Below are 27,891 nucleotides of genomic sequence, written 5' to 3'. Positions count from 1 at the left end.
GAAATTATCTTTATATTGATAGTAATTAGGATTTCTATCGTTTTATATATCAGCATACAACATTTCTCTCACTGTACTCACCCGAAACGTGTGCTCGACGGGACAGTCGAGGCCCAGCGAGTAGTCCTCGACGACGGATCCCAGCGAGGAGGGCTCGCCGAAGACCTGCTCGATCTTGATGGGCGGACTGGGCAGCAGGGGCGTGCCGCTGGATCCTCCGACGGCAACGGAGGCGGCGGCAGCAGCAGCGGCGGCTGCGGCGGCGGCAGCGGCAAAGGACCCCTCGACGATTACTGGCGATCCCTGGCCGCCGGTCTGGCAGACGGGAACCGAAACTGATACTGAAACTGGAACTTGAAGTGGAAGTGGACCGTTGCAGGGCGTCGGTGGGGCCGGGCAGGGAGAGGGCGTGGCCGGGCCCTGGACATGGCCATCGTGGTAGGGGGTCACAACGAACGAGGGGTACGATCGGAACTGGTGGTAGTCACTGTGCCCGTGCGAGCTGTTGTGCGGATTCGAGTGAGGATGGTGCGCCAACTGAGGTCCCTTGTACCAGGTACCATGCATAATCATTTAAGCACCTTCGATTGGCGGTCGGTCCACTGAAGCGGTTTGCCTATTTGATTCCACTTGGAGGCATTCAGAAAATCTAATTCTCCGTTATTTGATTTCGACTCTAATTGTTTTGCTTACAACCCTATTGTTTTATTCACTTTTGGGGTATTTAGCTTCCTAATGAGGAAAGTCAAGTGGTTAAAAAGCAATCATTAAAACTTAAATATGCAGCTTAGATAACTTTGAAGTGTACTAAATCCATAAACAACATTTTGAGTACCAGGCTGAGTAGTAAAGTTAACGATAAAGATACAAAATATCTAACTTCTATTCTATCCACTAGTTTCTTACTCAATTAGTTATCAATTTTATTTGGCAGCTTAGAATTTCTAATGGCGTAAATTATGTGAATAATGAGAGGTTCTGACCAACTAAAATTCATCTATAATTTAATTACTGTAATTGATTGTTTCGATTTTAAAAAGAAGTGACCATTTTCATTTTTGTCACCAATTCTATTTTTATTATTATCAAACGAAAAAAGTATTATAATCAACAGAGATTAAACACAAAACAAAGTTATTAATACACCTTTTAATTCAAAGCGCAACAAATTAATTTTGTCATTACAATCAAAGTTTATTTTCATTTTTAACGGAATTTTAGACTTTTTAATAAGCTGAGTGTTGGATTTGAAAGCCTTTGATCTTTATATGCTCAAAAAAAACATTAGAAAACGGTTACAAATTGACTCGTAATAGATGTTTAGAAAAAGTATAAATTCTGTAAAGAAATACAGTCCTTTTTTTTTGGCTAATTGAAATTTTAGTAAACTTTTTTTTGACTTCCTTGCCTCTTTCTCTAATATTTGAATGGACGCGATTGTGGCTCCCCTTGTGAGATTCGAATCATTTCTTAAGATACATATTTAGTAAGCGCTTTACTGTTTAACCATTTGACATTCACTCTCCACTAAGCCATCTGGAAATTCCCTTTTTTACTTCTAGGTATAATTGGTTAATTTTTATTTTTTTATTCACTTGCATTCACTTAGCTCGCACTCAGCTGATCGCGATCACAAAACAATTTATGTATGAACGCACCAAAAAACACGTTTATTACGGCCCGAATGTATTGACACTTGACCAATTTCGACCCTTTTGCGAGGGGCTGGGTTTATTCGCGACTTTTTCTGACGTGTGGTGATAACAATTTGCGACTTCACTCCGCTCGATTTTTAATTGTGATACCGCGAGCTGGGGGAGCAGCTGCACTTGCGGAATGGCGAAAATGCATTGCACTTTGCGACAGAATTCTTCGCAGATTGGGACGCGCGAGGGCAAAAAAGACTGGCTTTGGCAAGAGTGCACTTGGCTGGAACGCGCGCGAAAGTGGCCAACTGGTGGACAGTGGCCGGCCGTTTGGGCCAGGTTTAATTTGGCTTAGCTCTTGGCTCAGCAGAAGCGGCAGCAGCGAGCAGCGCAAAAAGTAGCTGCCAGCTCGCAAGAATTCCGAACTCGAATGCTGAGTGCGGCCACGAAAAAAACATTCAAATGCCTCGCACTCGCCGCCAAATCGCAGCGCAGCTTGCCCTCTCTCTCGCACACAGTAGCTGCCTCTCGCTCGGAGCCACGGAGTGCATAGCTTTGGGGCAGACGGCGACGCCTGCGCAACAGCTTTTTACTCCTTTTGCTCCACTGCAGAGGCAAAAAAACGGGTTCGCTCGCTCTCTCTCCCTCTCTCGCATTCGGTGGCTCTCCCTCTCTTGGGCGATGGAAAAAATTGTTTGTGGTTTTTCCTGCTGCTCGCTTTTTGCCCCCACGTCTCTTGAGCAACTTTGATTTGATTTCGGGCTTTTTGCCTGAGTGGCTTTTCTTTTCTCTTGACTTTGAGCATGAATGAGCATATTGCATGTTGCAGGTTGTACGCTGCACGCTGCACGGCGAACGGTTAATGTTGCGCCCCCTTTTTATGGCTCAACCTTTATGGTAACACCCGAAGGCGTTATAATGACGAAAAATGAAAGTTCAAGTGCGACTTCAGAGAAGAGATTATGAATCAAAAATATAATATATGCGAATTATCTATACGTTTTTAATGATCGCGCACACTTAATTTTGGACAAATTAAGACTAATCAACCTCAGGTTTGGAGAAAAGCAAGGACAGTTTTTGATTTCATAATTAAAAAGAATTATAGATGGTTGATAGAATGGCTTAGATTCCAGAAGTTACATGTTTGAAATTGTATAATTCTTACAAAGCTTATCTTATGAAAAAAACTTGTAAAGAATATTTTCATTTCGTTGAAAAACTTTAATAATTGCAAAAATGTAAGTCAATATATTTCTTATTTAATAAAGTTAAGCTTGTTTATAATGCTCTTAATTTAAAAAAATATTGTTATTCGTGTTAGAAATTTAAGAAGAAGCCTTATAAAACAATTGTGATAGCGTGTTTTGTGCTGGGGCTTCATTGGTAAAGAAAATGATCACAACTTCATATTATAACATGATAGAATTATTGATAAATAATTTTCAAAGTTTTTTTTACCAAATTAAATACAAGAATATGCATTTATTGCATTTATTCCGCTCCCAAATGCATAATTTTCTGCGCAAGACAAACGGAGAAACACAAAAAATCGCATCCGCCGACCATTAGCCCATTGACCAACTTCGATGGCGCACCACGCGTAGTAATGAGTTTTTAATACATGTAATATTCAAATTAAAAATCCGCAAAAACTACCAAAGTCAGTGGCAAAAACAAAACACACTTTTTGTGGATAATAATCGCACATATTCATATCAAGCGGTGGCGAGGAGGCCAGAAAAAATTTCACTCATACGCAGTGTAAACCAAGCTCAAGAGCAAGCCGGGAAAAAGCGGCGATGTGCTCTTAAAAAAACACAATAAAATCGGGCAAAAAGAGAGGGCATTTGAAAGAGAGAAAGAGAGGGCGAGAGTGTGCGAACAGGTCGGCATGTGGGCGAAGGCGGTGGAATTTTTATTGGAGCACTTGGTTTATTTCTTTTGGCTCTGCTCGCCCCTGGATTGGCATCTTTTTCTTTGCCTTTTCTTAAGTCTTTTTTGTAATTTTTTGTTTTTTTTTTTTCGTACAGCTGACAAGGCATTTTTTATAGACACGGACATGTGTCGCCGGCGGGTGGGAAAAAGGCAGCAGATTTTGGCTGTGACAACTGCAACTGCAACTGCCATTCCTCGGGGAAAAAGCTCGAAATAAATGAAATTAAAATGCAAGTGCTGCATGGGAAGGCCGTTTATTTAGTTAATCAATGCAATTGGCCCGTCCACCTGGGGAACTCAGAACTTAATGCACCAGTTCCACTATGCCAGGTATGTTGGCTGCTTTTCCTTATTTGAATCACTAGGAAATTGCTTCATTTGGCGAATGTTATTTCCCCTGCCGACGGCGAATTTAATGTGCAGCAGTTTCCCTTTCGGTTTATCAGCTAATTTGATTATTTCACCTAATTGCCCACCCGCCGCAATTGCATATTTTTTATGGCCTTCCATTTGTCGGGCTGCCATTTTATGCGCTTTTCGTGCCGTTTTTCATTTAGTTGAGTGCTGTAGAAATTTTGTTATCATTTTTTCACTGTCGCCGCCCTTGTTTGCATTGTCATCAATGCCATTTTGTATTTGCATACGAGCAGCCATTTTGAGTGATGACCCGGAGATAAATGTGGGCTGATGCACTTTGTGAACAATTATTAAATAATCGAACTTGGGCTTGTACATTGTATCATATTTTACGCAGATAAGTGAGCTCGAGTTCGTATAGATTATAACAGAGGAGTGTTAGATGTTTGAATAGAAATACCAAAATGAAATATGAACAAAATGTGAACATATAAATATATTATAATAATTGTAATAATATGTCGACTTTAGAAAAAAAACTGGTTAAAAATTGTCAAAATATATTTTTTGTTTTATTAAATATAACATTTTGACGACTGGTAATAAAAAGTCGGCAAAATGTTATATTTAAAAAAAGTTACAAAATAAAAATTAAATGGTATTTAATAAAAGTAACTGCTAAAATCTGATTTCAAGTCAATAAAATATATATTTCGGGACTGATTTCAGAGTTGTTGATTTGTGTGTGGTTAAAAAAGATAATCAACTTACAACTTTAAAAATGTTTTAGATGAGGAAATGCTCAATGCTATATTGATCAGTATTGCATGTGCAAGTTTTAATAGAATTCCAAATATTAAACATAACCTGAATAATTGCAAATTGATTGTAATTTAAGTTATGTAAACTATTCCTTCTTTATATAGCACGCATATCCATTCTTTACTAAAGTTAACTGCCATTTTATTAAATAATTTCCAGTCGTGTCGAAAGAATTTTCACTGATTCAGAGTCTGATTTTAAATTCTACAACGGAGAAAGAACCTATTTTATTTACTATAAGACCTATTTTGGCAAGAATTTTTTCTTAAATAGAATATTGAAGCATATGTATAAAAGTTTTTATGGCTTTAACAATGTTCCTAGAAACGAAAAATTTGGTTTCTCGGTGGCAAGTTTATTTGTGATATCCAATGCAAAAAGTTTTTTTGGAAACGATTTTGAGTAACAGTTGCACGAAGTGGAAGCCGCAATGCAAAGTCCGCAGCCAGTTGCATGATGGCGCACATTTATCGCCGCAAACCGCAGCGGGACAGATAACTGATGTGGCTGCAGATGCTGCAGTGCGGCGCCAGCGACTCCAGAAGCCTCGGAGCGAAATGTCAAAATGCCAGCCAGCAAGCCAGCAAACCGGCAGTCGAGAATCGGGAACAGTGGCACAGTGGCAAGAGGCAGTGGCAAGAGGCACCGCAAACAGGGCCCAGATAGCCGTCATGCTTGGTCATGGACGCCAAATGGTTGACAGACTCTCCGGACAGCTGCAATGGCGCAGGGGCAGGGTTTCGGCTATGGCCTGGGCTTAGGGCTCCCGACCAAGTTGCATCGAGGGTCCGGAGAGGCTCCGCCTGTTTTTCGACCGCTTTTTGCCGATTGGCCAAACGGGTTGGCCGAATGCCGCAGAGCGAGACAACAGGGCGCATGAGCTACACTTCCATGGAGAGCGAGTGAGGGGCCACCAACTGAATGGTGCCCCGAGTGAGATGGAGCAACTTGGAGTGCTAAGTGGGAGGGAGACAGAGCACGTCTTAAGAGCAGGCTCTAAGCCAAGCGCTCTTTGGGCCTCGCGCTCTGGGCCAATTCTGCAACACGTGTTGGCGTGCTGGCCTGCGTGCAAAATAACCGAGTTTTTTAGACACTCAACCGACGCGTATTTTGTTAATTTAATTAAACAAAAACGTTTTGTTTGTGTTTTTTCATTTGTTGCTGGCCAAATGCTTTTTGCCCCGTCGCCGAGCACAAAATGAAATTGGAATCGCGCTCGTGCACAACTTTGAATATGTTGAGCTCTCTCAAATGGTTGTTGCCGCCGATACTTCTGCCTTTGTTTGTTGTCGATTTTTGTCCGTCCGTCCGCTGCGACATTTGCGCTTTTTGCGGCATCTTGTTTTCCCTCCGATTGCTGTACATGTTGTATCTGCCGTTTAATGACTTGCGCCGTTAAGTTTTAATTGAAATATCACACATTTGACCACTGGAAGTTGCAATTGCAATTGTCTGTTGCGATTTGCTGGACCTTATTGATGTTTATTTGGGTTTTAAGCGAAAACTCGATTAATTTAAACTTGGTTTGTAAAACAAAAGAGGTAATTTCTATTCATACAAATCGGAATAATATTATTTAATTTTTTTGTGAACGTATTTCGATACAAAATAAAAACAAAAAAATCCAGGTAGTTAAAAAGGAAAATTGTACCTATATAATTTTTTTCTACTGCTTAGGAAGCTGCACATTTCATCTTGTTTTAGTTAATGCGATCAATTCCATTGCCTTAACCCTTAATAACGGTAACAAAAATGTACATCAAATAACCTTATAAAACTGGGTTAATTTCCAAAAAAGAAGACTTTAGGTAAATTGTTAACGGAAGCAATGCGAGCTTTAATTCAGAACTCGCATGTTTGAGGGCCAACACTGCGACTGGGAAAGTTTTAAAACTTCCGCACGGGACTTCCGCGTCCATTGTCGATGATCGCAGGCTGATGATCGCAGTGGCAATTGAAGGGGCTCTTGGCTAACTTGGCTGACAGCCTGAAGAGTCAGTCAGAGCCAATTGCAGCGGTAATTGGAGCCAAGTCAAGACGTCGAGGCGTAGGCGATTAAAAGGCGATTATTTCAATTGTGGCACGAGAAATAATGATGCCAGTCGATGGACGGATGGAAGATGCTGCCCAGTTGAGTCGAGGAGAAAAAGCAGTCACCTGTCAACGAATTCGGCTTAGCTGTTATGTTAATGCGCCAAAACCGCTGACATTTATTGGCAGTTATTTATGGCGGACACTTCGCGCGGACTCTTGGCGGGACACCATTTTGGGGCCTGGCCATTTTGGTGCGTTTTTTAAAGCGCTGCCCGACTATGGAAAATTCTATAATTGTGCAGGTGACAAAGCGAGTGGCACGCGCTGCTGACGCTGATTAGAGCCAGTGGCAGTTGCAGTTGCAGTTGCACCTGCAGCTGCACTTGCCGCACTGCCAGTGGCAGATACTTCGTCTCGAGTCACGCTCGTTTGTCCGCTGGCATATGACCATAACGATATTATTAATTATGACAATATTGGAGTAAAAGTGTTCGCCACGAGACGCTGCCTTAAAAGGTTCGATGTGACACTCCCTCGAGGATATCACAATGTATTCCGACTAGAACTTAGAATGCTAGTTTACTGTGGTCAATAATGCAAATCGGCTGCATAGCTATGCGTTTAAATCGTGCAGTTCGATATTTTGTAAATATTTTTTAACCTCATTGAATGTTTATTCAATATATTTCAGTTGTATAGGAACGGTGTTACAATTTTATTTAAACTTCTTAAAAAAAACATTATAGTTATTTGTACTAATTATAGAGAAGCAGTATGCTTAATATATCTTTCGAAAGCTTACTTTATAAATAGTATCTTTATTATAACAGTAACAAATTTACTTTGCAAATTAAATATCTAACAATTCATTCTTGCTTTGAATTTTATAAATATATACATAAACAGATGAGCTTGATTTCTATTTATCTGTTCAATTTGTATTATTATTATTTTGTTTTTTTTTTCCTAAGTTAGAATATTTTGCCGAAGTTAAAAAAATTTGAAGCACTGTACTGGTATTTTCTATCTGTGAGATTTGCTAGCGGGATGCTTGACTAATGAGTTTATTAGTATTTATATGGACTTCTACAGAGCTGTCGGCCAGGCATATTCAAATGAAATCGGCTTTCCTGTTCTGGATCGAGGTGATCTTCCGAGAAATATCGATATCGAGGCACGTGTCATCTCTCGGACTTTCTGATGACATGTCCATATCTGATGGGTGTTCGATTTGTCACAGCGTCCAAAATTGGTCATTCAATGCTGGTCTAGTTGGTGATGGGCTTGTGAAAATATTTAACGTCATAGTCTAGGTACGCTTTTGTATGCAATGACAAATTACCAATGCCAAGGTAAACGACGGTTTTCACTTCTTCGAAAATGTATTCAAACTACTTTTACGGAATAGTATGTTATTCATTTAATACATCCCACTTTACATACATCAAATGCTTTTAATTAAAAAAATTTTCCTCAGCTTAATCAATAAAATGTATTCTGTAGTAAAACATGGATACTACAACTCGTCCCTCGTACGATTTATCAGAGTGTAGCGGTGCTTGGAAGGCTTCAACTCCTTGAACTTGGATTCGTGGGCGACCGGCGGAAATTCTTCGGGAGCGATTGAAGACTCAGAGTTTTCGATCGTCTCGAGGGCCATGTGGTAATTGAAATGCAGTGCGCCGCTGAACAAGTCATCGATAAAGTTTTTTAAGATGCCCGGCTGGTGGATATCCTCGTAGCGCGGAAATAGATACATGTGCGCGAAGGAATCGATGGCGATGACGGGCAGATCGCCCAACGACTTTCCCAAGTGATAAAGGGGGTGCGTAAAGCGAGATCCTTCAGCGCTTAGGAAGTTAACCCTTGTCTCGTTCGGTAGCTGGTTCTGAATAGCGTTCTTAAACTCCTGAATGGGACCCATGTCGTGCTTATTGTAGAACAGTAACACGAACGGCAACCCCTGCTCCGCAAGTTCTTCAGCATTATCAAAGGTGATTTCCCGCACCCGCGGCACACACTTCCTATCGACCCAGCTGGTTAGTTCTCTCAAGCTGGTCATGTTGCCCGAGTACTCACTGTAGTACTCCATTTGGAAAGAGATCGAAGGGTCAGCGCGAAAGATGAGGACATTCTTTTCGGGTGGACGGAGATCTTTAGTCAACTCACCAAAGCCCACGAGATACCTTAAAAAAATCACAAAGGTTACTAAATATGTGGTTATAGGTAAGTATAAAGAAGTATTTTATATATCTATATTTGCTTTAATCATTAATTCAGTGTACTGTAAACTCACCTACAATCTTTTCGCAACAGACTCGCTACTTTGCGATAGTTATCATATTCGATGTGATTCCTGGAAATAAAGTAACCGATTACAATGCCCTCGCCCACTTCAGCGTTTTTAAGCTCATCAACGCTGAGGACCTCTTTGATTGGATCCGATAGCTCCTTCTCCACAAACTGGACGAAGGCAGCCACAGATCTCTGGCCACGATACTCCTGGTTGCTTATGAATCCATTCCTAATGATCTTCAGGGTGGGATACTTGATTATTTCGAACGTGTCGGCCAGTTTTTCCTCCCGATCGCAGTCTATTTTTCCAAGGACTACACGGCCCTTCTCGGGAAATTTCTCGTGAACCCTCTCCGCCGCCTCCTCGAAAATGGGGTAAAGAATTTGGCTAAAGCGACACCAATCCGTGTAAAAACTGAGCAACACCAACTCATTGGATTCGACAATTCCGTCCAGGTTTTCACGGGTCACCACCACCGTAGCGTTTCCAGAGGCTAGCGAAAGTTGATGATCTAGGATTGCCAGCAGAATGGGGATACTCAAACCACTGGTCACCTTCATTTTCACTTATGACAGATGACGTTGTAAGGTTTTGTGGAGAATATCAAATTCGATGTGTCAAATCTTTGAATTTAAAGCGTACCTAAGGGATTCGCCGCACTTGCATGGATGTTACTATATCATCTGTTCAACAGCCCACCTTCAGCATCTGCAATCATGAAGCTTCTGAGTTTGGTTGTATTCGCTTTACTGGGCATCGCGAACTCTGCAAATGGAATGCCGCCATGGGAAGATTTAGCCAGGAGCGATATAGATCCTGGGAGGGAATAAAGTTAAAACAAACAATTTCTGATTGCTTTTATTTAGAATTACTAATAAAGTGAATTTTATTTAAGCCGAAAAAATCGAAAGTTTTGTTTTAATAGTAAAGGGCAACCTCACAATTTTCTAAGCATTTTGAAAAGTTTAGGTTTCTGGGTAAGTAATTCAACAAAAATTAATATAAAAGTATTTTGATTCTATAAAAGACAGCAGAATAAGATTTTCTGCCAAAAATAAGAAGAAGAAGATTCGATGCGGAACATTTGAAGTATTTTACTATTTATGACACTTTCTGAAAATTTAGGGTCAACACCACCGTAGCGTTCTTAAATACTGGAGAAGGTTGAGGAACTAGGATTGCTAGCGAATGGGGATACTCAAACCACTGGTCACCTTCATTTTCACTTATGACAGATGACGTGGTAAGGTTTTGTGGAAAATATAAGATTCGATGCGCCAGATCTTTGAATTTAAAGCGTACCTAATGAATTTTCCGCACTTGCATGGAAGATACTATATAATCGGCTGAACAGCCAGCCTTCAGCAACTGCAATCATGAAGCTTCTGTGTTTGGTTATATTCGCTTTACTGGGAATCGCGAGCCCCTCATATGCAATGCCCAAATTTAGATCGACGCGGTATGGATAATAAAATAAAACAAACAACTGCTGATCGTTTGAATATTAGAATGACTAATAAAGTGTGTTCTATTTAAGCAGAAAATATCAAAAGTTTCGTTTTAATAGTAAAGGGCAACTTAACAATGTTGTGAACATTTTGAAAAATTTCGGTTTATGGGTAAGTACTTAAATGAAAATTAATAACAAAATATTTTGATTATATAAAAGACAGCAGAAAAAGATATTATACCAAAAAAAAAAAGATTCTATGCGGATTTGAGGTATTTTACTATTTATGACACTTACTGGAAAGTACGGCTATCGTATCTTTTGTTAAAAAAAAACAAATTATTAAATTTTTAAAGGTTTAATGAGGAGGAATAAAAATATTTTTTTTCGCCTAGTTCCTCAAGGGTGCGTCAAATCGTAGAATTTAAAGCGTACCTAAGGGATTCGCAGCACTTGCATTGGAGGCTACTATATAATCTGTTGAACTGCCTGCCTTCAGCATCTGCAATCATGAAGCTTCTGAGTTTGGTTGTATTCGCTTTACTGGGCATCGCGAACTCTGCAAATGGAATGCCGCCATGGGAAACACTAGTAGGAAGCGAATTCCATTCTGGGAGGAAATAAAGTTAAAACAAGCTATTGCTGATTGCTTTCAATTTATAATTACTAATAAAGTGAATTTTATTTATGCCGAAAATATCGAAAGTGTTGTTTTAATAGTAGGGGAGAGCGGGGCATTGTCGTCACTTTTTTTTTAATTGCGTAATTTGTTGATAAAATAACTTATTTTTATCATGTAATATACATGGTTGGATTCGGAAAAGATCTGGCTATAAAATGCAGTAAGTATTTCGGACATCCTCTCACTTGTTTATTAATACGAAACTGTTATCTGAAAGAAGGCAAAATTGGAAAATTGAAAAATCGTGGGGCAAAGTCGTCACCCCCCTGGGGCAAAGTCGTCACATAGAATAATGAATGCAAATATAGGTACCCATGTGCACAAAACTATTTCAACTTGTCAAACACACATTTATTGATATTCATACATATAAAAAAGTGGAACACTATACCTATTTTTTGCAAAAATTTGACACATTCAGATCTAAGTGAAGGATAGAAAGCAAAAATCAGAATTTCTTAAAGATTTTTCTTTGGGCGACCTCTTTTTAAGAATTTTATTTTTTTTGAAGAACATTTTGGAGAAATTATATTTTATATTTAATACTTTACATAAACAATCACAAAACAATAATAAATTGATACGAGTTTGTATTTCAGTCTGAGATAATATAGTGACGACTTTGCCCCACCCGTTGAGTGACGACAATGCCCCACGCGACAGTTTTTGATAAAAACATGAATAACAAATCGAAACTCGAATCAGGTGTTACACAACCTACCATCTCGTGTTCGCCAAACATTTCTCAACAATAATAACTCACCTTTATACTTCTTTGATCAAAAATGTACTTGGAAGAAAAAAAGTTCTGCGCCGGAGAAAAATTACTTTTGAGGCTCCGAAACACTTTCTGATGAATAAATAATTACACATAACCTATAATTCTACCAAACTCCGTCGGTAATGTAGGAATAGTGCAATACACTTACGCTAAAAAAAATGGGTTGGTAGCCCTTATATTTTTTAAGATAATAGCGAGTGACGACTTTGCCCCACTGACGACATTACCCCACTCTCCCCTAAAGTGCAACCTCACAATTTTCTAAACATTTTGAAAAGTTTAGGTTTCTGGGTAAGTAATTCAACAAAAATTAATATCAAAGAATTTTGATTGTATAAAAGACAGCAGAATCAAATTTTCTACCAAAAGAAGAAGAAGAAGATTCGATGCGGAACATTTGAGGTGTTTTACTATTTACTGAAAATTAGGGCTGTCGTATCTTTTGTTTAAAAAATGAAATTATATTTTAAAGGTTTAAAAACCCCCAAGGGACAACACCACCGTAGCGTTCTTAAAGACTGGAGAAAGTTGAAGAACTAGGATCGCTAGCGAATGGGGATACTCAAACCACTGGTCACCTTCGTTTTCACTTACGTGGTAAGGTTTTGTGGAGAATATAAGATTCGATGCGTCAGATCTTTGAATTTAAAGCGTACCTAATGGATTATCCGCACTTGCATGGAGGATACTATATAATCGGCTGAACAGCCCACCTTCAGCATCTGCAATCATGAAGCTTCTGTGTTTGGTTGTATTCGCTTTACTGGGCATCGCGAACTCTGCAAATGGAATGCCGCCATGGGAAATAATAGAAAGGAGCGAAATCCATTCTGGGAGGAAATAACTTTAAAACAAACAATTGCTGATTGCTTTCAATTTATAATTACTAATAAAGTGAATTTTATTTATGCCGAAAATATCGAAAGTTTTGTTTTAATAGTAAAGGGCAACCTCACAATTTTCTAAACATTTTGAAAAGTTTAGGTTTCCGGGTTAGTAATTCAACAAAAATTAATATCAAAGGATTTTGATTGTATAAAAGACAGCAGAATCAAATTTTCTACCAAAAGAAGAAGAAGAAGATTCGATGCGGAACATTTGAGGTGTTTTACTATTTATGACACTTACTGAAAATTAGGGCTGTCGTATCTTTTCTTTAAAAAATGAAATTATATTTTAGTTGAGGAACTAGGATCGCTAGCGAATGGGGATACTCAAACCACTGGTCACCTTCATTTTCACTTATAAATGATGACGTGTAAAGGTTTTGTGGAGAATATAAAATTCGATGTGTCAAATCTTTGAATTTAAAGCGTACCTAATGGATTTTCCACACTTGCATGGAGGCTACTATATAATCGGCTGAACAGCCAGCCTTCAGCAACTGCAATCATGAAGCTTCTGTGTTTGGTTATATTCGCTTTACTGGGAATCGCGAGCCCCTCATATGCAATGCCCAAATTTAGATCGACGCGGTATGGATAATAAAATAAAACAAACAACTGCTGATCGTTTGAATATTAGAATGACTAATAAAGTGTGTTCTATTTAAGCAGAAAATATCAAAAGTTTCGTTTTAATAGTAAAGGGCAACTTAACAATGTTCTGAACATTTTGAAAAATTTCGGTTTATGGGTAAGTACTTAAATGAAAATTAATAACAAAATATTTTGATTATATAAAAGACAGCAGAATAAGATATTATACCAAAAAAAGAAGAAGAAGATTCGATGCGGATTTGAGATATTTTACTATTTACATTTTTTTACATTTACTGCAAAGTATGGGTATCGAATCTTTTGTTTTAAAAACGCGTTAGCTTATTTGAATTATTTTTTAGAAGATTCGATGAGACAGAAATACAAATATTTTTTTCCCCCAATTTCTCAAGGCAAGCGCTCTCAGTAGTGTGGAGAAAGTTGAGGAACTAGGATTGCTAGCATTATGGGGATATTCAAACAACTGGTCACCTTTATTATACCCTTGCAGAGCATTGGGTATTATAATTTTAGTCAGAAGTTTGTAACGCAGTGAAGGCGACATTCCAGACCCCATAAAGTATATACACTCTTGATCAGCATCAAGATCTGAATCGAAATACGTCCGTACGTCTGGCCGTCTGTCTGTTCTGTGTAAACTAGTCTCTCAGTTTTAAAGCTATCTTGATGGAACCTAACCAAAAGTTGTGTTGTTATTGCACACGGAATATAAATCGGAACCGGACGGATCGGGCGACTTTATCGGATAGCTCCCAAGCGAAAGATTAAGAAAAAAATTACTACTTAGTGGTTTTTTATTATACCGACTTGATTTCTTCCAGATAGTGTTTTTAATTACTTTGGAATTTCGAATTAGATTCTATGAAAATCGGATTACTATATCATATAGCTGCCATAGGAAAGATCGAAAAAGATATATATATGATAATGATATATGATAACGTCGTTGATTTTTATCCCTCGAGCATGGTTTTTAGAACATCGAGTTTTTAAACTACCCTCGAGTCGAAAAACAAAATTTTATAAAAAATAAAATCATTGTTTTTCATCAGAAAATAATTTTGGAATATAGAGTTTTCTAACGAATCTTGAATTTTGAATTAAATTTCATACAAGTCGGACCACAATATCATATAGCTGTTATATGAACAATCGTCGAAAACATAGAAAATTAATAGAGAAATCGTTATGTATTTTGTTTGACATATTTGATGACTGCAAGGGTACATATATAAGCTTTGACTCGCCGAAGCTAGATTGCTTTCTTGTTAGAAACCACGTACGTTTATTAAAGCTATTTTTTAAAAGATCAACAAATTAAGGAACTAGAATTGACAGCGTATGGGGATATTGAAACCACTAGTGACCTTCGTTTTCACTTATAAATGATGACGTGTAAAGGTTTTGTGGAGAATATCAAATTCGATGCGTCAAATCTTTGAATTTAAAACGTAATGGATTCGCCGCACTTGCATGGTGGCTACTATATAATCTGTTGAACAGCCAGCCTTCAGCAACTGCAATCATGAAGCTTGTGTGTTTGCTTATTTTCGCTTTACTGGTCATCGCTATCCCCTCAAATGGAAAAAAAGTAGGGCCGGTAGAACCTTGGGTTCCGCATCCAAAACCCATTGGTTATTAAAAACAAAATTTGTTCTTTTAACGCCTGATTGAAAATAAATTTAAGGCAAACAATTGCTGATCGCTTTCTTATTTTAGACATACTTATAAAGTGGGTTCTTTTAAAGCAAAAGTATAGAAAGTTATGTCTTAGTAGCAAAGGGCAAGTTATTAACTTTCTGATCTTTTTCAAAAATTCGGTTTTCTAGGTAAGTACTTAAACGAAAATTAATAATAAGGTACTTTCAATATATAAAAGTCAGCGAAATAAGATTTTCTACACAAAAGGATAGGAAGAAGAAGAAGATTTGATGTGATCTTATAAAAAATTTTTTTTTTAAGATTTGATGAACAAGAAATAAAAATATTTTTCCCCCCGATTTCTCAAGGGTCAACACCAACGTAGCGTTCCCAGAGGCTGGATAAAGTTGAGGAACTAGGATTGCCAGCAGAATGGGGATACTCAAACCACTGGTCTCCATTATTATACCCTTGCAGAGCAAAAGGGTATTATAATTTCAGTCAGAAGCTTGCAACGCAGTTTAGGAGACACCTCAGACCCCCTAAAGTATATATATTCTTGATCAGCATGACGATCTGAATCGAAATACGTCTGTACGTCTGTCCGTCTGTCCGTCTGTCCTCCTGTCGGTTTCGATGTAAACTAGTCTCTCAGTTTTAAAGCTATCTGGCTGAAACTTTCCCAAAAGTTGTGTAGTTGTTGCACGCAGTATATAAGTCGGAACGGGCCGGATCGGGCGACTATATCGGATAGCTCCCATACGAGAGAATGGAATAAAAAATTCTTACTCCGTTATTTTTGATCAGATCGACTTGATTCCTTCCAGATGGCGTTTTCTAACTGTTATTGAATTTCGGATTAAATTTGAACAAAATCGGATAACTCTATCTTATAGCTGCCATAGAAGAGATCAAAAAATATATATAGGTATAAATAATGGAAAAAAATTATTATGTCTTTGTTTTTAATGCCACGAGCATGATTTTTGGAACATAAAGTTTTTCAAATACTCTTAAATCGAGAAAAAAATGTCATAAAAATCGGAGTACTATATCATATAGCTGCCATAGGAAAGATCGAAAAATCTATACAGAAATAACGGAAATAAAATTATTACCTCGTTGTTTTTCATCAGACAATCATGATTTTTGGAATATAGAGTTTTCTAATGAGTCTTGAGTTACATATTAAATTTGATCAAAATCGGACGACTATATCATATAGCTGTCATATGAACAATATGGAAGTCGTCATAGATTCGATGCTGTTTAGCCTTTTTGTATTTTGTTAGACATATTTATTGACTGCAAGGGTATATTAGCTTCGGCTTGCCGAAGCTAGCTTCTTTTCTTGTTTTCACTTATGACAGATGACAGTTTTGTGGAGAATATCAAATTCGATGCGTCAAATCTTTGAATTTAAAGCGTACCTAAGGGATTCGCCGCACTTGCATGGATGTTACTATATCATCTGTTCAACACCCATCCTTCAGCATCTGCAATCATGAAGCTTCTGTGTTTGGTTATATTCGCTTTACTGGGCATCGCGAACTCCTCACCTCCTGAAAAGATGCCGCCATGGGAAATGATACCCAGGACGGATATCCATACTGGGAGGAAATAAAGTTAAAACAAACTATTGCTGATTGCTTTCATTTTAGAATTACTAATAAAGTGTGTTCTATTTAAGCAGAAAATATCGAAAGCTTTGTTTTAATAGTAAAGGGCAGCCTCACAATTTTCTAAACATTTTGAAAAGTTTAGGTTTCTGGGTAATTCAAAAAAATTAATATCAAAGTATTTTGATTTTATAAAAGACAGCAGAATAAGATTTTCTACCAAAAAGAAGAAGAAGAAGATTCGATGCGGAACATTTGAGGTATTTTACTATATATGACACTTTCTGAAAATTAGGGTCAACACCACCGTAGCGATCTTAAATACTGGAAAAAGTTGAAGAACTAGGATCGCTAACGAATGGGGATACTCAAACCACGGGTCACCCTCATTGTCACTTATGGATGATGACGTGGTAAGGTTTTGTGGAGAATATAAGATTCGATGGGTCAGATCTTTGAATTTAAAGCGTACCTAATGGATTTTCCGCACTTGCATGGAGGCTACTATATAATCGTCTGAACAGCCCGCCTTCTGCATCTGCAATCATGAAGCTTTTGTGTTTGGTTATATTCGCTTTACTGGGAATCGCGAGCCCCTCAAATGGATTGCCCAAACTTAGAACGACGCCGCTGCCAGATATTAAGTATCCTCCCGCCAATTATGGAAAATAAAATTAAAACAAAAAATTGATGATCGTTTTAATAATAGAATGACTAATAAAATGTGTTCTATTTAAGCAGAATATATCGAAAGTTTCGTTTTAATAGTAAAGGGCAACTGAGCAATTTTAGAAACATTTCAAAAAATTTGACATTCTGAGTAAGTATGAAATAATATGTGTACCTATAATAATATAACATTTTATAAATAAATATTGCACTTAAGGTTTGCAAAAAGTTATTTTTATTAAATAAGAAACAGCAGAATAAGAGTTGCAGAAAAAAAAATTTAAGGAAAAATAATTGATTCGATGCATAAAATGTAAGGTATTTTAATTTATGTGACACTTACGTTCGTTGAAAAAACACGTACCCTTTTATTCGTAAAAATATTCATTATTAGATTAGATGAGAGAGAGATAAAAAGTGTTCAACATGTATTTAAAACAACTTATAGTTTTTGCCATTACCACTTCAGTATACTCTATTTTGATTCCACCCTTCTGTGAGTTGATTATTTATTTCTGTCTAACTTTACGTCAACTGCATTTAAATACCCCAGGTGACTTGTTAGTAGTGGATCCACCACTGAGTGAGTGTTATGTTCCATATAAGTGAACGAATTATATTTCTTTGAAATTTTAGAGTGCTACTATGCTAAAGATTGTGAATGTAGGTAGTTTAGTCTTATAAAAACCTTCGATTAAACAAATAAATAAAACAACACAACCTTTCTTAGCTTATAGGAAGTGCCTTGGCTCTGAGTACGATGTGAGGCCACCAAACCGATTGTAAATCGAAGTAAATGTAAATGTTTTGTGGAGCACCGAAATAAAACCCATTATCAGATACATATAGACTATAGATAAAATACTGAGGGACTTGGATGCTAATGATGCGTCATGGTCACGGGACGATGTCTGCTCTCAAGACGAATTTTCGGCAGACAATTTGGCAAGCTGTCAACGCCACTCACAGTTGAAGGGGGCGTGGCAGTGGGATATTTCAAGTGGGGAAAGAGAATCGACAACTCGCAGCTAATGATTGTCTGCGAAAGGACATCAATCAATCCGAAGTTAAAGCGAAACCACCCTTACTCGCAGAAGAACTTGCCCTCTTTATATGGTACTCACATTAAATAAATAAACAAACTTATAAACTCATTCAAATCATATTTAAAAATCATCGTGGATGGGCAGCAGTAGCAACAGCTTGTCCATTCATGAATTATTAGTTGAAGCTTATCAAACGTGACCAAAATCGGAACGGAAAAGTTAATAATAAAAAAGAGGCAGCAGCAGTTGGCCAGCTGTTACTGCTGGAGGGCCAAGCCAAGCCAAGCCAGTGTGAAAAATCAGCAAAACGTAGGTCCAGAGAAAAGTCGTGACTCCCACCCTGAAGGGGAGTGGAAAGTCCTGAAAGGACGACTGGACAGGCCCACATGTGCTGCGTTATTATCTTTTGGCCTGACCACAAGACGTGTCAACTTGCGGTTCCATTTCCCAGCCAACAATACTTCACATATAAATCAAGCTAAGAAAATCTCTGTCGACTTTTTTCATCGGACAAGCCGCTTATAAATTTTTGAGCAATACCTTTTACTCGATCTTGCAGTGAAACAAAAATGTGGTATGTATATAGTTTAAATAGTAAAAATGTTATAGTATTTTATATAGTATTTATATTATTTAAATTAAAATTGTACTTAATATACACATGTACCTCTACACATAATATTAATACTAACCTTAATATGGTTTATGGTTATGGAAAATACTTCTATTGAACGGCTATCAATTTAAAGGAAAACTTTAATAGTTTAACTACAATGTGGCAGAATTTTATAAATCTAGAAAACATCTAAAGTTGAACCAGCATTTTAGATATTCTGTTATGTTATTGTCTTTATAATTAAATAAAATTAATATGCTGTGAATGCATTATATTTAAAAACCTTACTAAAAAGGATTTAGTTTTCTGTGCAGAAAATCAGCTTATTGACAGTTCATGTGGGTGCCTCGCTTGTCTGCCTTTGTGGTCAATACTGCAGGACTTGTCCTAGCCAACAGACGTCTTAAAGGCGAGGTCTTAAAGGTTTCCAGCGGGTCGGGGCACCGCCCAAGTTGTTGGGCCGTGACTGCCACGCCAAGGTGACGTAATTATAGATGTACTGGTAAGTCGCCAGCCTTCGAGCCAAAGTGCAATGGACGCGGCACAAAGCAACCCTTGCATGCAATGGACATCCAACAAACAAATTCACAACGGGAGCTGTTGTAGCTGCGAAATGTTAAATGCTAAATGGCAAGAAAACAAAGTCAAGGTACGAGAGCGGCGAAAGGGTTGACACGGCCAAAAAACCGAGCAGCCAAGTGGGCGTGGCCAACGGCGTGCGGTTGTCCCATAATTGAAAATGGTAAGAGGCCTTTCTAGTGTTGAAAGCTCTAGACTGTTGTAAAAAGATAGATATAAATAAGTGCTGAATCTTTTCTGGAGTTATAATTTTCTTAGAAATTTTAAATTAATTATTGTATTTACAATATTTTCTATTTTTTGGGCGTAAAAAAGGATCTCACTTAAAAAAGTCTAATTAAATTAATAATGCAAACGAAGTTGCCTAAATACTAAAAGGTGTAAGTTTGCTCTTTTAAATCTTCGCCTGAAAACAGCTAAATTGGGAGAGCTGGCTGAGTGTATCTAAGGGATACCCTTTAGAGTTGGCAAGAGTTGAGTTGTCGCAGTTCGGTATCTTGTAATCTGGCAGCTACAAGACGCTGCGACACATTAGCATAAAATCATGATTAAGATACGAACTTCTCTGTTCAGTGCGTTTCCGTATCTATGCTTTAATGAGCATAAGTATCTTATGGGTAATTAACGCACACAAGACAAACGTAAATCAAGGTTATCTCTCCTTCGAAAAAGAGATTCAAGAGCCAGCAAATCCTTTTCTAAAAAATATCTGTGCGGGCACGAATCCGCTTAAAATGCAATTTGTACAATTGTACAATGGACATACTTTATATTCTTTCTTTTCGGCTAGACACTTCCGTTTGACGCAGTTTCTGGGTGGCTGCAGCTCAGTGGGAAAGTGTCATTAGCATTGATTAATTCGTCCTGCGATTTACATGGGAAAACAATCAATCAACGCGTCCTGCTCGTCCTCCATTAGTCAATCTCGAGATTGAGATTGAGATGCACAGTGCCACTTGAACTGCTAGCGAGTGTCAACCGGGCAAAGCCATTCCGAGCTGTCCATCTGCCCTGTCTTCCCTGGATTCCATCCATCTATCCACCCATTTCTGGGACATTAGCAATCACAATCGTCTGCCGTGGGGCACATCATTAACGGCTTTCTGGCGGAGGTGTGGTCGTTTCAAGGCGGCCCATCAACAAGGCCAAAATGTTTATGGAGCTGTTCTATCCAGTTTAGGCTTAATGAATTACCACGGTGATACCTCATGTTTACGAAAAAGTTTCCACTCAATGTGCTGAAATTAAAGCGGTCTTTGTGCTTCAAATGAGAGCTAACAGGGGTGTAGTCTAGGATAATCATTAGAAATTGAATGATAGTAAACATAATTTAGCTTGAAAAAATAATTAAATTTAAGTTGATTGGTTATAAGTTTAAAATAGGCATTACCCTCTTGAGAGTACATTTTTTAAGAAAAGGTATAAACTGAAGTATATTTTATTTTTACCTTCCACTTTGATGAATTTCCCATGCTGACCCCTTGGAATTTCTTCTTCGCTCTACTTCAGCTAGATCATCGCAACCATAATTAAGCCACATCAATGTCGTGTTAAGTAGCCGGCCGACTAATGATAGCAACATTTGCAACAAAAGCCAATTGTTAAGGGGAGCAACTGAGGAAGAACTGAGCGCTCTCAAATTGTGGGTAAACCCACACAAAGCTTTGGGACTTTAATTTTTATGCGTGAAAACACAGACCAACCGACCCCTAAAGAAAAAAACAAACAAGCAGCGACCACAGGCGGCACTTAAAATGCGAGACATTCATTTTTCTAGGACTCGAATAAACAGCAGGACGAAGGGCGGTGGTGGTGGGCGGAAGGACACGAGGAAATTCAATTAGCCTGAGAACTTTCGGGTTGGTTTCACCGCTTGGGCAACGTTTGCTTAGGTAATGTTTCAATTAATTCGTTCCCCGGACCTCAGATGTCTGGTCAGCCCCTGCTAATGATGCTGGTGATACCGGGGGGTCCTTTCTAGGACGATAGCACTAGATGATCTTTAAGGATGATGCATGGGATTTCCATCTCCCAGCGAACAAATCAAATCAATTGGCCGCAATTAATAACACCAATTCGGGCTCATTGATCCAGACTGCGACAGCATTTCATTATTTGTTATATATTTCAAAGATATTTATTTGATAAACGCCGCCAACCTCGCCGCCAGACGCCAAAAATCTCATCGCTTTAAGTGGCTCATTTCGGATCGAGAATCGAGAATCGGTTGGGTTTGGGCTTTGGTCCTTTGCAGCCATGGCCGCAGGCAACAAACCAACACCAAGTCGGAAAAAAATGAGCAGGGCTCCACGGCTACCGGGTAACATATCAAAACGCCGCAAATGGGCAAGAAAAAATAAAATCATATGAGCACAAAGTGCCAAAAAAGGCAAACATGCGACGTCGTCCAAAGGATTTGCCCCATGGCAGCAGGCAAAAGCAAAGACAAAGTAGCTGTGGACCCGCCGAAAAAAAAATAACTGAAAAAGACCCAAAAATGTGCTGAGCCAAGACAGCGCTGTGGATATATTTGGGAATTTATGCCGCGATTTTGAAATGAAAAAAGTACGGGCAAAAACGGAAAAATAAAAGTGAAATAAAGGCAAGGAGAACTTGTACTGGAGGCGGCAGAAGCCAGAACAGAATCGCGTATTCGGTAGCCCGCAAATGTCAACCGTATAAGTTTGCAGGCAATGTTTTGGGTGCGCTCTGCCGAATAAGCGATACGCTTCCGGTGATAAAATTCCTTGAACATCTATTTTATAATAGCTATCAAAAATGTTAACTAATATTTAAAATTTGTGTTCTTAATTGCGCTATCTAAAAATGAACATGTCAAGTGTTAGTAGATACCAGTTGGTTAGTTTGCTTTAAAAAATGTACATAAAAAAATATCTTTGTATCTTGCGCCTTAAGAAATAACTACTTTAATTTACCGTTTTATATTCTTAGTTTCCTTTTCATTCAATTATTTTCTGAGGAAGGGTATTCGTGATTCTCAAACATTTTTAACTGCATGTGAGTCAGATGTAGGATGCCACATAAAGCTGCAGTTGAAGCTCACACTAGGCAGCGTTAATCCAATATGTGATTACGAGTGTTCTGACTTTAAGCATCTGTTAAATTGGCTTAATCCCCGACGCAGTGTGCGTGTGAGCCAGAGTCTGAGTTGCTCTTTGCCAGTATTCGTATCTCCCGCTGCCACTTTGTAACTGTTGTCATTTTTATTGCCCTGGGAATGTTTTTTGTCCACTGGCTCGGCGCACACGCCCCGCAAAAAAGTTATTTTTTCTGATTCCCCCTCCGATTCTATCTTCTCAACTTTGCGACTGGGTGTCCTTTGTACTCGGCTAAACAAAAGTTTTGTCGATGATTTTATTGACCAATTTTTGGGTGCGTAAGTTCTGTATTTTTTTCGTATTCCTTCTTTTGGCAGCAAAGTTTTTGCATGCCTCCTTACCAGAAACCAATGACAGACAATCTGAAATCGAGTTCGTTTATTTTGGATTTTCTTCTCTTGGACTTTTTATGGTTTTATTGCTTCATCTGCGGGGATTTAAAGTTTTATTGTGATTTAAACACTTGTTAATCGTGTGTGCATATGTCAATTCGCTGTCGCCTTGTTTGTATATGTTCGTGGGGGTCAGATTGGGTTTTTATGATTTTGGGGGATTAAGTTGTTATCGTATATTATAACCTATCAGCAGAGTGGGTAAGTATGAAATCGTAGGCGAATATTAAAGTGCATTTATCTTCTCTACGGAAATATATAAAAAATTTAAAAGAGATTTTTTTGATCTAAATTTCATACATACTGATTTTATTTTTACGATTTTTAAAATTAAATAATTAAAAGACTTATAGCAGTTTTAAGGTTGTTAGTAGTAAATCCATATACAGTATTCCTTGTTTCGATCCGCTGATTAAAAGCATGTTTTGTCGTTCCCATTTGATCCAATTTGCGTGGCGATGTTGGGCATCTAAGCCGAAATTTACATTCGCTTAATTCATGTCACCACCAGCAGCGAGCCACTGGCATCTGCAATCCATCGTTTCATTGATAAATTGTCCCGGTCCGAGGAGATCTGGGCCAGTTCTCTGTGACGGGCTTTAACGTTTCGTCTCTGGCGGAGGCAATCACTTCGCTTCAATCTGCGGGTGACGGGCTCTTGGCCAACTCCACTGCCACTGCCACTACTGCTACTGCTGCTGCTGCCACATCTGCTCAGCTCCAGTTGCAGCTCCATCTCCAGCCGGACGAACGATTGTAATCAAAATACAACAAATTAAGGGGAGAGCGGCGAGGCGAGTGTGCGTGAGAGCGGGCCGGGTACCTTTTTTAAAATATTTATTTATGCAATTATTTTGCAAGTAGCTCAAAATAAATAAATGAAATGAAATAAAATAGCAGGCCGGCGAGCCGAGTACCTGGGACGGGTTCCAAGTGCCCGGGCACGACTTCAATTGACGAGGCAGTAAATTAAAATTTAAATTTATGCCATTTGCTGCTGCCGGTGTGCCGGTGGAAACTGCTGCCAGGTTGGTGTCCCGAAAACGGAGAGACAGGGCACAATTAGGTGCAGCTAAAGGTGCGCCTCTGGAGTTAACGTGGCCAAAAGGCCAACGTCCGGGGAAGCGGAAGGGAACGGCTGTATTGGCCATGTCATCACTTCTATTGTCATCATCTCGCGTCATCTTTCTGTCAAAAATGTATTTATTTATTTGTGCATTGCAAATGCATTGTCCTGAGTGAAACGTCATCGCGGTCACTTTCAGCGCTTTTCAGCACCTGCCAACAGGTGTTGTTTGGACCCTCGCAGTCGCGTTTTGACCCAATTAGTTGTGGTCGGGTTGGCTACAATGTAAGCGCAGAGCTTATGTTTATGGCTCGTAAACGTCGTCGCGGGTTTCCAGTTTTCAGTTTCCATCATGTGGCATTTGGAAACGGTCCAAACTTAGTCGTATACGTAATAAATGGGGTCACGCAATTACAATATTCTGGCAATATTTTGAAGCTCACGTATCAAAAATAGCACTCAAATGTTTTTTGTAAACGAAGTAGATTTGTTTGTTCACTGATCAAATTTATGATTTAGGCACCTGCATTTTTGTCCTTTTCTTTTCCCAATCTAGTTTTGAAGTTTTATAGTTAAAATCGATATTACATTCAGTCTCTTAAAATAAAGTTTTCTCTTTCTTTTTTATGTTATTTACTTATGATAAAAGTTATCCTAGACAACAAGAAATGTAACCCAGTTTTGTGCTGTGCACTTATCGCTTAATGTGTGAATCCGCATCTCGTTTCACACAATCATTACCGCAATTACGGGTTGATCTTCCTGCACAATTTGAGATACTGCCTTCTGCACTCATTAGCCCAATCATAACTGTGAAGTTGTAAAACGGCCGAAAACAGGAAAGCCGGCGGAAACCACCCAGATCCACTGCTCGGATACAAAGACATCCTCGACCGCCGAAAGGGGGCCATAAATGGCAATCAACAGACAATCAATGGGTTAAACCCTTTTTGCTTTATGATCCGAAAACAATTTAAGCGTTTATTTGTTTTTGATGCCACCACAACAAGTAATCAGGAGCCGCCAACTTGTCTTCCAAATGGTAGCAAATCAAATTGGCCAACAAAGAACGGAGCGGACCAGAAAAGAGCTGAGTGCAATGAGCATATATCATGGCCACAACTTGCATTTGGACACTGCCCGAGTACGAGTCCAATTGATGGATCACCGAAAACCGACTGCAGCAATCGCTGTGGCTGTTGCTGCTGCTGCTGTTGCTCTTCTTGTTGTTGTTGTTGCAGCAGTTGAGTTTCTGCTGCTGCTGCAGTTGCAGTTGCAGTGGGACCAAAGCCAAATGAGTTGAGAAGCAGTTGCGTAAAACGAAACCAGCGATAATGATCATGCCAAGCGCAGAACGCGTTAAAGATTTCAACGTCGTCATCAGCAGCCAACAGAAGCATTCTACAGTGGGAACTCGATAAAAAGGCAAGGCAGACAATTATTTTGTTATCTTTATTGATTGTCTTATAAAAAAAACCACGAATACCTCAAAAATATAATCCCAAAAGTTAATTGTAATGAATATATAATACAATTAACGTTCTCTTTATTAGGAAAGTTATTGCAATTTCAAAAAGCATTCTTAAGTATAAAAAATTAAATTAAGTATTAAATAACTTGGTAAAATAGCCAACATTAATTTTAACAACAAACTTTTAGTTTTATCTTTTAAAATAAAAGTGTTGAAATAAATAGTATTGTATTAATTTTGAACCTTAAATTAATTGTAGTCTGATACGTTAAGTGTTCGTTTATAGGGTACAATAAATAAAAATTCATTTCAGTTATTAAAATTTAAATAATAAATTTTGTAGGGTTTTGATAAAATAAAGAAAAATTCTTGTCTGTATTAGCTCGTTAGTACAATAGTACAGCATGTATTTTGTGTCTTGTAATACGAGCATCTACTGTAGCGCACACCTGAAGTCTTCTTCAGCTCCTGACCCATCGGCGACCGGACGTAGTCGCTGGCCAAGTGCGATTGCAAATGCACGGAATTCTCATTGAGCCCCCATCCAGGGGCAGTCCGCCTTCTGCCACCCCGCCCCTGTTCGCAGTTGGTCTGGCCATTAACGCGGCTGGCAAGCACTTGGCATCGGCGATCGGCTACCGTTGCTACCGGTTACTTCTTGGCCAACTCCATCCACATCCACATCTCCATCGGCCGGCACTTCTTCCTCTGGAGAACCCCTTCCACCGCTTCCTCCGCTGATGAGTTTAGTGCCGCTCACTCGTCAATGATTTGTACTTTTCCCAGTGCCCGCCGCCTGACGAAAATCATAATAATCATAATAAAATGCAGCTATATCCATTTTAACACCAAAAATACGAGTATGTCTGGCTCCTTGGGAGATTGGCGGTAAGAAGAGGCGGAGGAGCTTTGAGGTATTGCTTGTCTTGTATTGTTGTCATGTCAGTTTTGGACCTGCGGACCTAGCCAGAATGGCCTGTCGCATTAAAGTCGCTGATTTGTGTTAGGCATCGACGGTAGCCGCTTCTGGGTGGTTCTGGTAATTAAGTGAGCTTAACTTGCTGAAATTGTATGCGGAGTGCCGTGGTAAATGCCAATGGAAAGCTTCCCATTCTCCCTGAGTTGTAAGATCACTGAAAATTGGCTAGGGCTGTGGCTTAAATATGCAGTCAAAAGGTGAAGAAATTATGATATTTTTATCAGGTTTTCAACATTTATAGAGGCTCTAACATGCATATAATAATGTACCTAAAACTAATTGCTATAAAAAATACTTTGTTATAATAAATCCAATCGTACCTCATAATATAATCTTTTAAAATGTTATTTACTGTGCAAAAGTTAAACATATCTTTTAGCTAAATTGACTCATTTGTATGAAAGTGGTTCAATAAAGCCTGATTTTCAGCAAAAACAAGTAGACACTTGTGGAACCACACAGCAAATTTAGTTACAACGATGACAACCGCGGCAGCAGATCTGCATCTGCATCTGAACTTGTATCTGCATCTCAATGCATTTTGCAACATTTTGCCGATCCGTTGCAGCGATTGATGTTGTCAATCAGAGCAGATTTAAACGAAGGTTAAGAGTTGCATACGCTTAATCGGGCAGACCGATTCAGTCGGCGACTGAGATACAAAATACGAACTGGGATCCAGAGACCACAAGCGAATCATTGAAGCGCGTAAAGTGCGGCAAGTCCAGGATGCTGCAACCAGCGAACCCCAATCCGAGTTATCGGTAATGATGCAAGTTGCAAGTCCGCCAGATGCCGGGCGATAGAGATGCGGCGCCGCTGATTGCAATCGCCGAGCGTTTACTGTTCTCTGTTTGCATTTGTGTTGCAAATTTACAGCTCCATCAGTTGCGGCAGTTGCGGCTTCATGGCTGCATGGATGCATCATTAGCCCCGCCAAGGTCACGGTGGATCGATGAGGCAATCAGTTGGCGGGGCCAACGGCAAGTGGCAACAAATTAGCCAAAGTGATGATGCGTTAAGTGGCAAAATGGCGCAACCGCCAATGAGGAAATTAGTTTTGGCGGTTTGCGGAGCAATCGAGTTGCCTGCTAAGGGTTGCGCCACTCGCCACATTGCTGTGACAGCTGCCCACACTTTTGGCACTTTGTCTTTGGCCAATTAAAATCAAATTTCAAAATTTCAAAAT

The 27,891-nt window shown here is 38.9% G+C and overlaps 3 protein-coding genes and 2 long non-coding RNA genes across 6 annotated transcripts in view; 3 read left to right on the top strand and 2 right to left on the bottom strand.

Annotated features, from left to right (window-relative positions):
* LOC108093546 (zinc finger protein rotund) overlaps positions 1 to 1,919 on the bottom strand; it is a 50,093-nt gene extending 48,174 nt beyond the window's left edge. The window contains exons 1-2 of the mRNA XM_017193642.2: positions 1,500 to 1,919; positions 82 to 732 (exon numbers count right to left, since the gene is read on the bottom strand). Coding sequence (XP_017049131.2) covers positions 82 to 573 — 492 coding nt within the window. The 5' untranslated portion in view covers positions 574 to 732; positions 1,500 to 1,919. The remainder of the gene's footprint in view (positions 1 to 81; positions 733 to 1,499) is intronic.
* A 6,273-nt stretch (positions 1,920 to 8,192) lies between these two features.
* Positions 8,193 to 9,677, bottom strand: LOC108093556 (endoplasmic reticulum resident protein 44). The gene is made up of 2 exons (XM_017193650.2): positions 9,094 to 9,677; positions 8,193 to 8,983 (listed from the first exon to the last, which is right to left on the bottom strand). The coding sequence occupies exons 1-2, from the start codon at positions 9,651 to 9,653 to the stop codon at positions 8,314 to 8,316; spliced, it is 1,230 nt and encodes a 409-aa protein (XP_017049139.1). The 5' UTR covers positions 9,654 to 9,677; the 3' UTR covers positions 8,193 to 8,313.
* A 621-nt stretch (positions 9,678 to 10,298) lies between these two features.
* Positions 10,299 to 11,240, top strand: LOC108101846. Of its 2 annotated transcripts, none has more exons than XR_006245821.1 (2): positions 10,299 to 10,712; positions 10,939 to 11,240. It is a non-coding gene; the product is annotated as an uncharacterized LOC108101846 (long non-coding RNA). The 2 variants fall into 2 exon arrangements; XR_001772119.2 differs by having other exon boundaries at positions 10,299 to 10,815.
* A 5,836-nt stretch (positions 11,241 to 17,076) lies between these two features.
* On the top strand, positions 17,077 to 17,510 carry LOC108093540. The gene is made up of 2 exons (XR_001771502.1): positions 17,077 to 17,178; positions 17,233 to 17,510. It is a non-coding gene; the product is annotated as an uncharacterized LOC108093540 (long non-coding RNA).
* Positions 17,511 to 25,209: 7,699 nt separating this feature from the next.
* On the top strand, positions 25,210 to 27,661 carry LOC108093521. Its single transcript, XM_017193613.1, has 2 exons — positions 25,210 to 25,444; positions 27,582 to 27,661. Exons 1-2 carry the CDS (start codon positions 25,210 to 25,212, stop codon positions 27,659 to 27,661), a joined length of 315 nt encoding a protein of 104 aa, XP_017049102.1.
* The last annotated feature ends 230 nt before the right edge of the window (positions 27,662 to 27,891 follow it).

The sequence above is a fragment of the Drosophila ficusphila genome, unplaced genomic scaffold (genome assembly GCF_018152265.1).
Source record: "Drosophila ficusphila isolate 14025-0441.05 unplaced genomic scaffold, ASM1815226v1 contig_791, whole genome shotgun sequence".
Lineage (NCBI taxonomy): Eukaryota > Metazoa > Arthropoda > Insecta > Diptera > Drosophilidae > Drosophila > Drosophila ficusphila.
The sequence above is the reverse complement of the archived record's forward strand: the minus strand, read 5'-3'. Positions and strand labels throughout refer to the sequence as shown.

Excerpts from the sequence above, each read along its gene's own strand:
- LOC108093556 (XM_017193650.2), bottom strand. The coding sequence starts at position 9,653 with ATGAAGGTGACCAGTGGTTTGAGTATCCCCATTCTGCTGGCAATCCTA. Across the intron at positions 8,984-9,093 it reads CTGTTGCGAAAAGATTGTAG|GTATCTCGTGGGCTTTGGTG; the intron begins GTGAGTTTACAG and ends GATTTTTTTAAG.
- LOC108093521 (XM_017193613.1), top strand. The coding sequence starts at position 25,210 with ATGATCCGAAAACAATTTAAGCGTTTATTTGTTTTTGATGCCACCACA. Across the intron at positions 25,445-27,581 it reads AACCGACTGCAGCAATCGCT|CTCCATCAGTTGCGGCAGTT; the intron begins GTGGCTGTTGCT and ends GCAAATTTACAG.